Raw genomic sequence first — 14,619 nt, 5'->3', positions numbered from 1 at the left:
AGATTAAATAATACAGCGTTTAGTGATGATGAATGGATAGCAGAGAAATCAGGGGAGAAAAAAATTCTTAGAAGTAAATGAATACCTCTTTACTAGTTTTTTCACAAACATTTGTGGACTATCTAGTATAGTAACTATCTACAAACTATTATATATAGTAGTATAGTAACTATATATAATAGTTTGTAGAGTGTGTTTACAAATGCAAAATATGATAAGGGAAACAGTTTCTTTTAATGAGGCCTCTAGCCTTTCCGAGCTTAACAGAAATGTTTACATTTCAAAGAGGAGATGTAACACAGTAACAGCTAGCAGGGGGTGGGAAGAAAGGGGAGAAGAAGCTCTCCCCTTTTCAGGCAATGTTCTTGGAGGGTTAATTTGCCTAGAATGGTGAAAGAAAAAGCTGCCTTTGTGTGAACTTCTGTAGATTGTGAACTTCTGAGCCCTTCCCCTTACACTCTGGGTATAAAGTTCTGAAATTCCCTGAACTTGGGGTTCAGGGCTATTGATTACAGCGACAGCTTTGCCCTCTGAACTTGGCTGCAGCCAAATAAATCTGTTTTTTGCTGTCTTTGGTGTCTTGCCTCATCTGTCCCCTAAAAATTGAAGTGGCTATCAAAAGCCTTCCAACAAAGAAAAGCTCAAGATTGATGGATTCCCAGCTGAATTCTACCAGACCTTTAAAGAAGAACTAATACCAATCCTCAAATTATTCCATGAAATAGAAAGGAATGGAACTCTGCCAAACCCATTCTATGAACCCAATATCAACGTGATGCCAAAACCAGACAAAGACACATCAAGGAAAGAAAATTTTAAACCAATAGCCTGGATGAACATAGATGCAAAAATTCTTAATAAAATATTTTCAATCCACATACAAGATGACATTAAAAACAGTGCATCATGATCAAGTGGGTTTCATTTCAGGGATGCAAGGTTGCTTCAATATATAGAAATTAATAAATGAAAGAGTCAAGGTCAAGAATCACATAATGATCTCAGTAGATGCAGAAAAAGCATTTGACAAAGTACAGCACTTATTAATGTTTAAAACCCTAGAAAAACTAGGGATAGAGGGATTTACCTCAACATTTGTAAAGTCTATATAAGACAAACCCCAAGGCCAACATAGTACTGAATGGAGAAAAACTTAAAAGCTTTTCCTTTAAAAACAGGAACAAGACAGGGATGCCCATTTCCACCAATCCCATTCAACATAGTCCTTGAAACTCTAGCCAGAGCAATCAGGCAAGAGAAGGAAATTAAAGGGGTACAAATAGGAAAAGAACTCAAATCATCTCTATTTGCTGATGATATGATCATATATTTAGAAGACACCTCTCCCTCCAAAAAAACAAAAAAACAAAAAACCTTCACCTGAAGACTTCTGAGACTGATAAATGTATTCAGGAAAGTAGTAGGGTACAAAATCATTACTCATAAATCGATCGTGTTCCTATACTTAAATGATGAATCTGCTGAAGAAGAAATTAAGACAACTATCCCATTCACAGTAGCCTCAAAAAAAGGGGAATCAATAAAATAAAAAAAAGGTGAAGAGCCTCTACAATGGAAACTATAGAACACTAAAGAAAGAAATTGAAGAAGGTCTTTTTTTTTTTTTTTAAAGAGAGAGTGAGAATTTTTTTAATATTTATTTCTCGGCGGACACAACATCTTTGTTGGTATGTGGTGCTGAGGATCGAACCCGGGCTGCACGCATGCCAGGCGAGCGCGCTACCGCTTGAGCCACATCCCCAGCCCCCTGAAGAAGCTCTTAATAGATGGAAAGACCTCCTATGTTCTTGGAGAGGCAGAATTAATATTGTCAAAATGGTCAGACTACCAAAAGCACTATGCAGATTTAATGCAATCCTGGTCTGGATTCCAGTGATATTCTTCATAAAACTGGAAAAAACAGTTCTGAAATTCATTTGGAAAAATAAGAAACCCAGAATAGGCAAAGTAGTCTTTGGAAAAGCAAAGCAGGAGTCATCTCAATACTGGACCTTAAACGATACTACGAACTATAGTAACAAAAACAACATGGTACTGACAAGAAAATACACATGAAGAACAATGAAATAGAGCAGAAAACATGGAAATAAATCCACATAAAAATGTATGTTGGAGAAAAGGTAGCCTTTTATACAAATGGTGCTAGGAAAACTGGAAATCCATATGTAGAAGAATGAAATTTGACTCCTCTCACCCTTCAAAGACCTAGGAATTTTACCAAAAACCCTGTAACTGCTAGAAGAAAATGTAGGTCCAACTCTCCAACATGTTGGTACAGGAACTAGCTTCCTTAAGAAGACTACCAAAGGGCAAGAAGTAAAGTAAAAAAATAAGTGGGGGGCTGGGGATGTGGCTCAAGCTGTATCGTGCTCACCTGGCATGTGTGAGGCCTGGGTTCGATCCTCAGCACCACATACAAAGATGTTGTGTTCGCCGGAAACTAAAAAATAAATAAATATTTATTTATAAATATTTCTCTCTCTCTCTCTCTCTCTCTCTCTCTCTCTCTCTCTCTCTCTCTCACACACACACACACACACAAACTCTCTCTCTCTAAAAAAAAAGTGGGATGGCATCAAATTAAAACACTTCTGCACAGCAAAGGAAACGAGTGTGAAGGGAGACCCTACAGAATGGGAGAAGATCTTTGCCACCTGCTCCTCAAATAGGGCATTAATATCCAGAGTGTGCAAATAACACCAAAAAAACCAAGTAACCCAATCAATAAATGGAAAAGAACCAGGTGCAATGGCACATGCCTGTAATCCCAGTGGTTTGGGAGGCTGAGACAGGAGGATGGTGAGTTCAAAGCTAGCCTCAGCAATGGCAAGGCACTAAGCAACTCAGTGAGATCCTGTCTCTAAATAAAATACAAAATAGAGCTGGGGTTGTGGCTCAATGGTTGAGTGCCCCTGAGTTCAATGCCCGGTAACTCCCCGCAATGGAAAATAAATAATTCTCAAAAGAAGAAATATAAGTGGTCAATAAATACATGAAAAAATGTTTAACATCTCTAGCAGTTAGGAAAATGCAAATCAAAACTACATTGAGATTTCATCTCACTCCAGCCAGAATGGCAATTACAAATAATGTTGCTGAGAATGTGGGGAAAAAGGTACACTCATACATTGTTTGTGGGGACTGCAAATTCGTACAGCCACCCTGGATAGAAGAATGGAGAATCCTCAAAAAACTAGGAATGGAACCACCATATGACCCAGCTATCCCACTCCTCCGTATATATCCAAAAGATTAGAAATTAGTATATTACAGTGATGCAGCCACATCAATGTTTATTGTCACACAATTCATAATAGCCAAGCTATGGAACCAACCTAGGTGTCCTTCAACAGATGAATGGATAAAGAAAATGTGGTGCATATGCACAGTGGAATATTACCCATAATGAAGAATGACATCATGACCTTAAGTGTAATAAGCCAGTTCCCAAAACTTGAAAGGTTGAATGTTTTCTATAATATGTTGAAGTTAATCCAGAATGAAAAAAGGGGATAGGAATTAAGAAAAAAAGGGGAGAGAGAATTTCATCAAAATAGAGGAAAGATAAGTAGAGTAGGCAAAGGGAGAAAGAAGGGAAAAGAAAAGTGAAGTACAGTGGAATGAATCTGAACTTTTTTATGTGCATGGATGTGCACAGTGGGTCCCAGCATAGGGTGTATTCACAGGACACTAATTAAAAAAAAAAATGTAAATGGATTGAAGAGGGATCCATTGAGTGGAGGGAGAGGAGCTAGATGTGGGTGAGAAGTGCTGGGGACTGAGTTGGAGTGGATTGTATTCCATGCTTTTGTGATAATTTCAGGGTGTATCCTGGTGTTGTATATTACTAAAAAATAAATAAATAAAGCCAAGATCAATAGTTGTTGCCTTTGTTTCTGTGAAAGAGAATATCTTGAGTTAAATATCTTGAGTTCTCTTGACCTTTTCTTTGTGGTTCCAAGGTAGCTGCTAAAGCTCCAGCAAGCATACTCACATTCTGGGCAGGAAGAAGGAATAATGCACAAAATACTTCCATTTGCATCTCATTGGCTAAGAAACACGTGGCTACCCTTGGCTATAAGGGAGTTAGGGATATGATGTCATTTAACTAGATACATAACATATCAATACATTCTGAGTTCTGTTAATAAGAAATAATGGGTAAATAAATATTGAAAAGCAACTAACATCTGTGCTACAGATGAAATTGTTATTTCAATATAAAATACTTTTTAATGGTTCAAAAAGTTCTAAAGTAATACTTCAGAAAATAACCATATTGTTTGTTTGAATGACAGCTGTGTGATTGTGGTGTGTGTGTGTGTGTGTGTGTGTGTGTGTGTGTATATATATATATATATATATTAATATACATATAGTTTTTTAATTTGTTGGTACTTGGAACTACACTTGGCTGTCATTTTTATTTTTAAATTTGAGACAGGGTTTTTCTGAGTTCCTGAGTCTGGTCTTGAACTTGCAATTCTCCTGCCTCAGCGTTTCGAATTTCTGGGACTATAGGCATGCGCTACTATGCCCAGCTTAATCTCGTTATGTCTGAATTATAATTGAGAAAAAGTGAGATGCATGTCTCTTTTTTAGAATTGTAGGATAGAAGAATGAAATAAATCATCTTTCTTAAGGCCCAGTATTATCCTTAATATATTTCTGGATATGTTGTAAAACAAGTTGAAAGTCTTCTGAGGACATACTATTTCTGAATTTATGAAAAGTAAGAAGCTATTAAAGAAACCAAATAACTGACAGTTAAATGTAGACCTCAGATCATCTCTATGCTTTGAGAGTTATAAAATGTGGACTTCCTGGTAGTTCTATGTTTTGAGAGTTATACGATATTTTCAGTCTTTAAGAAGAGTTCCTTGAGAATGTTTACTCCATGCATGACTTGTAAACATTCCAGTCATCTCTGTTCTTGAATCCTTATTCATAGATATTTTTTCCTTTCATATGTTAATGAAAAGCACACTGTGAGTGGATGAAAATCTTGCTGACTTTGCCTGTTGTAAGGGAATTTTTTCCCCAGGTTTGTGATAGAATTCTTAGTTCTTAATATGCACATGAATGCCAAGAGAGTTATAGATGAAGATGTATATATGTGTGGATGTTGGTGTGGATGTGTATTGGATTTTTAAATTTTTAACAAGATTATTTCTTGTTCACACACAGAAGTGATCATTTTGGCTCTTTCTAGAATTTTCTATCACTGGCAGCTCAAATGAAAGAAAAGCAGTCTTTCTGATACTTCTTTCCTTTTTTGATAAATTATGGTGGCAGGCAGTGTCAACCAACCGTGTCACCTCACAGTGAAACAGCCCCAATTCCAGTTCCTACTCAAATAAGGAATTATCAACGCATTGAACAGAATCTTACATCTACTGCCAGCTCTGGCACAAATCCGCATGGTTCTCCAAGGTAAGGCAGTGTCTGGATTCCTTTTTAAAAATTTGTTTCTTTTATAATATATAAATATATTTATATATTTGAAATTAACAGATTTAATTTCAAATATATAAATATATTTGCCCACAGGTATAATTACTTTTGAGAATTTGAGAAAGAGCTTGTTAAAAAATGAAATCCCAAATTGCAGTAAATTATTTATATATTGTTTATTTCCCATTTTGAGACCCCATTAAGATGATAGTAAAAGAATAACAAAGTCTGAGTCCACAAAAATAAGCAAAATAAGAAAAAAAATATTTACTGGTGACAGATTCCAGTAAATTTTTTGGAAATGAAGAGGACTGAGGAAGGGTTCCTGCTTTAGCAGGCAGATGTAAATGTGCATGTAATCGAGGATTCTGACAGAATGAGAATCACTATGCCTCTAGCCCCAGAGAGACCTAAATCTCAGAGAGAACTCAAGTAAAGTGGAGGAATTAGCACTTCAACTAATGGTAACTTATTGTACATATACATGTACCTAGTCAGTTACATATTCTATTCTAGATATATAGCCTATGAATATAAAATTGTATATATAAAAAGTTATTAACTGTTATGATAGCAAAGAATGAAAAAGAAGCCAACTGCCCACCAACTGCTCATTGATTTGCTATAATTCATCTAAGACAATGGAATCCTATGCATCTTCTGTTCCAAAAGGGTAAGGAAGCTCTGTATTGAGGCAGAAAAATTACTATAGTATAGTATAAAATGAAAAAAAAAAAGAATGGTTATAGTATATCAAGCAGTGACCCATGAGGTTAAAAGTGTTTTCATAATAGTGCTAGGACATTGTTTCCTTTTTTCACTGCATCATACATGCACTGATGATGCAGAAAACAAAGATGAGTAATACTGCTGGTGCCTTAACTTGAACCCAGGGTGATGACACTCAACTGTACTGTCAGTCTTTAGGCTCTTTACCACCACATACTTGTGTTATAAAGGAATGTCCTTGACAAATTATTAAAGGACTAAATTATTTCTCATTGAAAATCACAATCATTGAATAGAATGTGCATATAAAGCACTTTTGCTATTACAATAGTTTTAGGAAAAGCACTGGTATGATTGTAAGCTAAATAATCACTTTTTTTATAGAGCACTCTTTTTACTTCAATGAATGACTGACAAACTATGATATGTTTCTAGCAGTTGTTTTGTAAATATAATCTAAGTTTTATTACTTTGGAGAGAACAAGTGACAATAAATGTCTTTTAAAAATTTTTGGTGATATTAGGGATTAAACTTGGGGATACCCTACCACAGAGCTATGCCAGTCCTTTCTGTTTTTCACTTTGAGACGGGGTCTTAAATTACCCAGGCTGGCCTCAACTTGTGAGTCTCCTGCCTCAGTTTCCTGAGTTGCTGGGATTACAGGCATAAGTGACAATAAATGTCAATAATAAAATTGGAGCATTCAAGTAAAAAGTAGAATTTTGGAAAACTTATATTAACCCCTGTGATCTTGAAGATCAAAAGATCTTGTGATCAGAAGAGTCTTGCCAGACATTTCTGTAAACATTGATGGTGACATTTTGGTATGAATGTGACTTTTTGACATTATATGTTAAATATTTGGAATATCTGCATAATTAAATGAACCATTATCATATCCAAATTATGAATGTTAAAAAAATCATTGAACAGATAAAAGGTTCATTCAGAGTAAAAGATACTTTGCAGAACAATGAAGTTTAATGTAACAGTGCAAGAGTTCACGGAGGCTGGGTATGGTGGCCTGCATTCCTGTGTTGTAGCACATTTGAAATAAATCACTGGCAGTCCTGAATCAGGACATGGGACTTTATTCACTGGTATGCCAAGTGACCAAGTTGACTTTGCCTGCCTTGACCCTTTGCAGAAGGCAGGGTATCTCTTTTACAGTCAAAACCCTCAAGCTACCAGTAAGTCAAAACATAGCAACCTAGGAAGTGGGTCTGAATGATTCAGTTCAGGGTACAGTACACTGCCCAAGAAAAATGGGAATTAAAAAAGAACATCTTACAAATGCATTTCTTTCTTTTTAAAGATATATTTTAGTTATACATGGACACAATATCTTTATTTTGTCTATTTTTATGTAGTGTTGAGATTTGGACCCAAGTGCCTCACATGTGTGAGGCAAGTGTTTTGTCACTGAGCCACAACCCCAGCCCGAAATGCATTTCTTAATAATACATTGTATAAGAATAACAGAAACATTTTTTAACCACCCTGCATTGTCAGACAGGGTATGCTCAGCAGGAGGTGGCAGAGGTGGGATTTTCTCATGGGAGAAGCATTTCTTACATGAAATGGAGTCTCAGGGCAAAATGGAGTTTGTCTGGTCAAGGCATAGCATTCTCCCCTTTTCTGGAAAAAAACCAAACCCTTGATTTACCTTCTGATTATGTAAGGGATTATAATGGCTATATATATGACTAACAAAATATGTTGTTTTAGCAGTTTGGGCCTTGTAACATAATCTGAACAAGAGGAAAAACATGATTAATATTTTTTTTTTTTTAGTTTTATCTTTAGAGGGTGGTTGGGGTCTCAGAGGGCTGTCCTCCTTCTGCAGGAGACATTTTTGTTGTCTTGACTCAGGTGTGAATCCTATGAGTCCTTTGGGGTAGTGACTGCATAAGGTCCCCTCCAGCTGGATGTTAGTTCTTCTTTTTTGGAACCGTTTGATGTAGACTAGTCTTCTGGCTAGAATGGTTGTTGGAGATATGTAGTCTCTTGGGGCTGGTTTTCTCAAAGGAATTTATGAGCTTTAAGTTGAACCTATTGTAGAGACTTAGCAACAGGAGCAGGTTATCTTGGTAAGTGTGGAGGAAAGGCTCTGGAGGCATTAACATTTTAATCCCCCAGAGGCAATTTCTAAATTTTTGGACTCAAACTGGCCTCTATTTTTGTGATCTGATTTGATTACATATCTACACTGATTGACTCTTTAATTTTTGTTTTCTTTTGTCTACTTTTCCTAATTTTAGGGAATTTTTCATGCTGTAGAGAAAAGGGCGATGACTGCTCTTGCTGCTTTGAGCTGAGAGGGGGTGATGTCGGATGGGGCAATCAGTTTGGAGTCCCCTTTTAGAAATCAGTTCAGTCAAGGGGTCCACGCTAAAAGTCTGGTTCAGGAAGAACAGGTTGTAAAGTCATCTAGGGGTGGGTGCTTCTATGAGAGAGAAACAAAAAGACATTAGTACTGAAATGAGATTAATACAAAATAAATGTTGGGGCATCTGGAACATGTCAATGAATATCACAAAGATGATAGAAATCAATAATCTCTTCCTTAGGAGGTGGAAGAGCTGAGAAATTGTTCCCATAACAAGGCCTAACAAAGCCTAACATGGCCTTTATTTGGGAAGTAAATCTTTAACATTGCCAGAGTTATCAGGAAAGTAAACACAACATTTGGTTAAATTGCTTAATGTCATCTGATTTTTGTAAAATATTTTATTGTCGCAACCTGTGTGGTTAATAGGGGTCCCTTATCTTTGTTACTTAGGGCTAGATAATTATACTAGCAAACATTGATTAAGCCTATCTGTGTAGGAGGTTGGGAAGATCTGTAGGCCTTAAACTGACTAAAAACTCCTGACTCTGGCAGTTTCTCTTGATAGTTATCAGGCACTCCTGCCTAAGAATCTCTTTTGTCACCTCCAGTCTCATTTATTCTTGGGGGTGCTAACCCAAGTGTACATTCTAAGGTATATTAAGATAACTGTAGTTTTATAAGTGTCTAGGAATGGCTGTGTTTTGGTTTTAACTGTTTTCCGTTAGGTGCTTAAGATGAAGCTGGTCAAATTAACCTTGTTCCTTGGGGGTTACTTGTTCCTTTGTGGGTTACTCTCTGGGGAACTTATGAGCAGCCTTTAGTTCTGCTAGTGCCATCCACCAGGATAACTCAAGGTTTTGCTGACCATGTGGCTTCCCTTGGAATCGTCAGGGATGTCCGCATTTATCCTCCTCTTTTGCAGTATGGGCACTGATTAGCTTTCTCTTTTAGGGACCCAGTAATCTCCCTGATTGGGAGGTTCATGTGACCCACAGTTGATGAGAAGTTCCTTTGTCCCCTGGATTCAAGCTGACTCAGAGGGCAAGAGCCAAATATTGATTTTTTATTTTAACCTTAATCTTTAAGCCTTGGTCTTAAACATCCAGCAAGCCAGTCTTACAAGTCTTAACGTATGAATACTGGGCTTTAAATTTAGTGTTTAAAACTTTACAGTTATTTTTAACCCCTTTTATTTAATTGGGGTCTGTATTAATACTGGAAGTTAGCATTATATGCTGTCTATAGATAATGGCCTAATATCTCATAGTAACTTAGGTTATTATAAGGCATTAGCAGATAGCAGTTAAAGTTTGCAAGGAAAATTTAAAATGAAATTAACAAGAGTAAAAACATATTTAGTTTGTATACAATCTTGAACCTTGGCTGATTATATGTTATATCCCCTGTTTGAGATCACAATAATTTTTACAATAAATATCAATCTTTTGAATATAACTTTAAATGAGCTGAAGCCTGGCCTATTTTAAAGCCATTCTAACATGTAGTAAGGTGGGAGGCAGAGCCTTTACTCAGGTAAGGTGGGGTTCTTCACAAATCTTAGGTGAAGCGTTCTAGTTCTGAAGTTGATCTTTGCCTCTTTCTTAGATCCATTTTATAAAGTTTACATAATATTGTTTCCTGAGTCTATATAATGTTAGTTAACACAATATAACATTATATTTAAAACACAAATCAAAGGCTGAGAGAGCTTTTAAGTTTTTCTTTTGTGTGGAAAAGTGGCAAAATATTTTTGTTTTACATTTTTAACCTTTAAACAGAACAATCTCTCTTGTCTTTTGAAAATACCTTTAAATTTTTTATATCCCATTGATTACAGAACATTGATTACAGAATATTAAATGATATAAATAAATCTCTAATTAAAATTACCATTACAGACTACTTCAGTTTGGAGAACACCAGCTTGATAAAGTGCTCTTTTTAAAAAAATATTTATTTTTTAATTGTAGGTGTACACAAAATCATTATTTCATTTTTATGTGATGCTGAGGTTTAAACCTAGTGCCTCACATGTGCAAGGTGAGCACTCAACCACTGATCTTTGCCTCTTTCTTAGATACCATTTTATAAATGTTCCCAAATGCTCTTTTAAACCTTTTACTTTAAAGATGTGTATACCTGGAAGATATGAATACATTTAATATGTAAAGAAGATTAATAGCATCATAATTACATTGATGTTTTTTATTAACCTAGTTTAGCTTTTAAAGAAAATTTAGACTTTGTAATGTATAATACTCTAAAATAATAGTTGTTGTTTAATCAGAGTTGTACAAACCCTAATTTTTTCAGACTAGTTGCTCTAGAGAATGAAATATAACAGACACAATGTTAGGAGTAAATTACTGTTTTAAGAAATTCTTGTTATTTTAACAGATAGATTAAACTTTGGTTTATATTAGTACATTAATATTTGATCTTGGGGAAAAACCTGGAGCTTTAACTGATTTGTGTTACTTATAATCAACTTAGTTACACACAAACCTTTTTTTTTTTTTTTGAAATTTGCCTTTTATTTATACAGACCTTTTTATCACATAATTAGACTCTCTTGTTTATGTAGATGTATTACAACTTTATTTTTACCACATAAAGACTTTCTTACCTAGAAGTGTTTTTTTCCCATATTTTATTAAATATATTTTAATACCTAGAACATTTTTTTATTATCAGTTTGTGAAAATACCAATAATATTTTAAGTACATTACCCTATGGAATTTAAGGAGTTAAGAGTAATAGTATTTTAACTTTCCCTAAATTAATCAGATGTTTTTAACAAATACATTTATGATTAATCTCAGGTGTGTCAAATCTAATTTACTTATTTTTAAAAACCAAGATATCAGACAAGTGTATTGAACAGCATCAGCTATCTCTTCCTTATTGAAGAAAAATCCTAGAAACAATGGATATTAGACATTTTGTAGACATCAACAACTTAACAGTTGTTTGACCATCTAGAAAAAAAAATACAAACTGTGAGTTAGTAACTTTAAAGATATCTTGACTTTTATTTGTTTATACCTGTTGGGACTTTTAACTCTTAGTTACCTTTTTCCCAATGATGGCACAAAGCAATTTTAAACCCTTTTATATTTTCTAAACACATGTAGACATGACAATTAACTGGTGTATACACACACACACACACACACACACACACACACACAAAACAAACAAAGGCCTTGTAGTTTATTTTTTTGAATCAATTAATTAATTTTTTAAATTTATACATAACAGTGGAATGCCTTACAATTTTTACCTATATAGAGCTCAATTTTTCATATCTCTGGTTGAATGCATAGTATACTCACACCAACCTATTAGATTGAGAGCTAACCCTTGTAAATTGGCCTGTGACTTTAGAAAGTTTTAGACACTTTATTCTTTCTTCATGGGCTCCTTCCTGTGCAAAGAAGCTTAAAAGTTACATTTTGCTACTGGGCTGGTATGAAGATAAATATAATTTATGACAGAGTGCATTTATTTATTTTTCGTAGGATTTCAAAATAAAACATTTCCATTGGATTTAGGCACTGTGCCTATTCTGTCCAATGGATATACCAAATCTGAAAAAAAAAAAAATTGGCCTCTGAATGAAGCAGAATGTAAAAAAGAACCTCTATAGTTGCATAAAATAAGTCTGATCAGAAAAACACATTAACCTAGGGATGCTGGATCAAAATTATGAGCTCAAAAAATACAGAATTTTAAAAGCCTACCAGGCCTCTGTCCTCTGTAGTCTTGCTCATCAGAGGTGAAAAGAGTTCAAGAAAAGAAATGAGGGCTTGTGGACTCATGGGGCCCAGAAGTATATATCTTTCTTTCTGTCTCTCTCTCTCTCTCTTTTAAATCTGATTCTAAACTGGTTTGTCTGGTCTCTTGGACAGCAGTCACCAAAATTTTTATCCTGGTATTTTGCAGCTTTATCAGCTGGGCTGTCATGATTGTTGAAAATCCTTTGGGCCTCCTCTAATAGTTGAGAGGTATTCATGACTGCAAATCCTTTATGGTTTTGGAGTTTTTTGTGAATATCTGGGGTTGACTAAGAGACAAAAGCCAAATGTAGGCCTGAGAGTTTTTTCCTAGACAAAATGTTATGGCCGTTAATTATTTTAGCATGAGAGAGTGAGAAAGAGAGTGACAGAGAAAGACAACGCTGAAATCATTTTTCTCCCTGAGCTGTAACCAGGGAGAAGTTTTCAGATTGGTCCCCTGCTGAGTCTGTCAGCAGTTGTTCACTTTCCAATGTAAGCTTTAGTGAGCTAGGGCTTTTTAACCATTTTTTTTCTCAGTTGGTAATCAGGCCAGGTTTGGATTAGGTTTCCCATGACAAGACTAACAATTAAAACAATAGGCAGAAATTCATGAACAAACAAGAAACAGATGTGGATGAACAGAGACAGACATGGACAAACAGACCAATATCCTGTCTTCCATCCCCCAGACACCAGACTGTCACCATGGTCTATTTACTGGTTCTCTGGATTTAGATAAGAGACAGAGCCATGGATAAGACACTCTTTCCTCCAATACCCAGATGTCAGACCATGAAGATCACAGTCTGTTTATCGGCCCTCTGGGTCACAGCCCTGGATCTCCTCATACACCCTTCGAAACACAAAAGGAGAGAACAGATGAGGTACCTCCAAACACATGCAGTTGCACATCCTCCCTCATGGGCAAGCTCAAATCGGTCACTACAGAAAGCCTAGACCCTCAGAAGACCAAGAGATCCCACAACTAGAAAGGAGGGCGCCTCTAAATCCCTGTGTGCCTGGAAGCCATAACCCTGACTAAATGTTGTGGTATGTTTGAAATAAATCACAGAGTCAGTCTTGAAGCAGGACATGGGACTTTATTCGCTTGCAGGCCAAGGGACAGTATCCAAGTCGACTTTGCTCCCCTTGACCCCTTGCACAAGGCAGGGTATCTTCTTTATAGCCCAAACCTACAAGCTACCAGTAAGTCAACATCATAGCAGCCTAGGAAGCAGGTCTGAATGATCCAGTTCAGGGTATAGTACACTGCCCAAGAAAAAATGGGAACAAAAAAAGAACATATTAGAAATGCATTTCTTAATAATACATAAAAATTTTTTTAACTGCCATACATTGTTATGTGTGTGCTCAGCAGGAGGTGGCAGAGGCAGTGTTTTCTCATGGGAGAAGCATTTCTTATATTAAGTGGAGTCTTGGGGTAAAATGGATTTTGTCTGGTCAAGGCACATATAATTTGGCCCATAACACCTGTAATCCCAGCAGCTCAGGAAGCTGAGGCAGGAGGATCACAAGTTCAAAGCCAGCCTCAACAACTTAGGCCCTAAGCAACTCAGCAAGACCCTGTTTCTAAATAAAATATAAAGAAGGGCTAGAGATGTGGCTCAGTGGTTAAGTGCCCCTGGGTTCAATCCCTTGTTAAAAAAAAAAAGAGTTCAAGGAGATAGTTTCAGATTCCACATTGCAACCAAACTAATCTTTTAGATAAAACCAACACTTATTGAGGTTTGGTTTAGTATCAAAAAGAAGAGTATCATTGATTTGAAAAGACTGAAATACTCCTTCCTTTTTCTGTACATATGTGTGTTAGGCTGGATCTTCTTCATGGAAAACTTACCTTAGAATGACATATTGTGTAACAGACTGCAGAATCAGTTGTGAGAATCCAAATGTCTTCTGTTAAACCAGATATTAGAGATTTGCAGAAATGTATAATAATGTCATGCTAATTTGTTTTAGAAATATACATATTTTCATAATATTATGTTAAATGTAATGTTAATTATTTTTAGTGAATTTATAAAATTTTAAATTTCTGAATTTTATTTTGAATACATTAAGATCAATACATAAGGTTACATAAACAAAATGCTCTGGGATCTGTGGACCTAAGACCCAGAAGATTGAAAATAATTGGTAGCTAGGTGTGGTGGCGCACACCTGTAATCCCAGCACCTCGGGAGGCTGAGGCAGGAGGAATGTGAGTTCAAAGTCAGCCTCAGCTACAGTGATGTGCTAAGCAAATCAATGAGACCCTATCTCTAAATAAAATACAAAATAG

At 35.8% G+C, this 14,619-nt stretch overlaps 1 protein-coding gene across 2 annotated transcripts in view; it reads left to right on the top strand.

Moving 5' to 3' along the window:
* The window catches only part of Ulk2 (unc-51 like autophagy activating kinase 2), a 104,886-nt gene that overhangs the window by 62,484 nt on the left and 27,783 nt on the right, over positions 1–14,619 (top strand). Inside the window, exon 15 of one of the 2 annotated variants that reach the window (XM_026411357.2) lies at positions 5,317–5,454. The exons of the other annotated variant lie outside the window; for it this stretch is intronic. Within the exon in view, the coding sequence (XP_026267142.2) occupies positions 5,317–5,454 (138 nt within the window). The remainder of the gene's footprint in view (positions 1–5,316; positions 5,455–14,619) is intronic. 2 annotated transcript variants of the gene reach the window in all.

The sequence above is a fragment of the Urocitellus parryii genome, chromosome 7 (assembly GCF_045843805.1).
Source record: "Urocitellus parryii isolate mUroPar1 chromosome 7, mUroPar1.hap1, whole genome shotgun sequence".
NCBI classification, from domain to species: Eukaryota; Metazoa; Chordata; class Mammalia; order Rodentia; family Sciuridae; genus Urocitellus; species Urocitellus parryii.
This window is presented reverse-complemented; position numbering and strand designations above follow the sequence as displayed.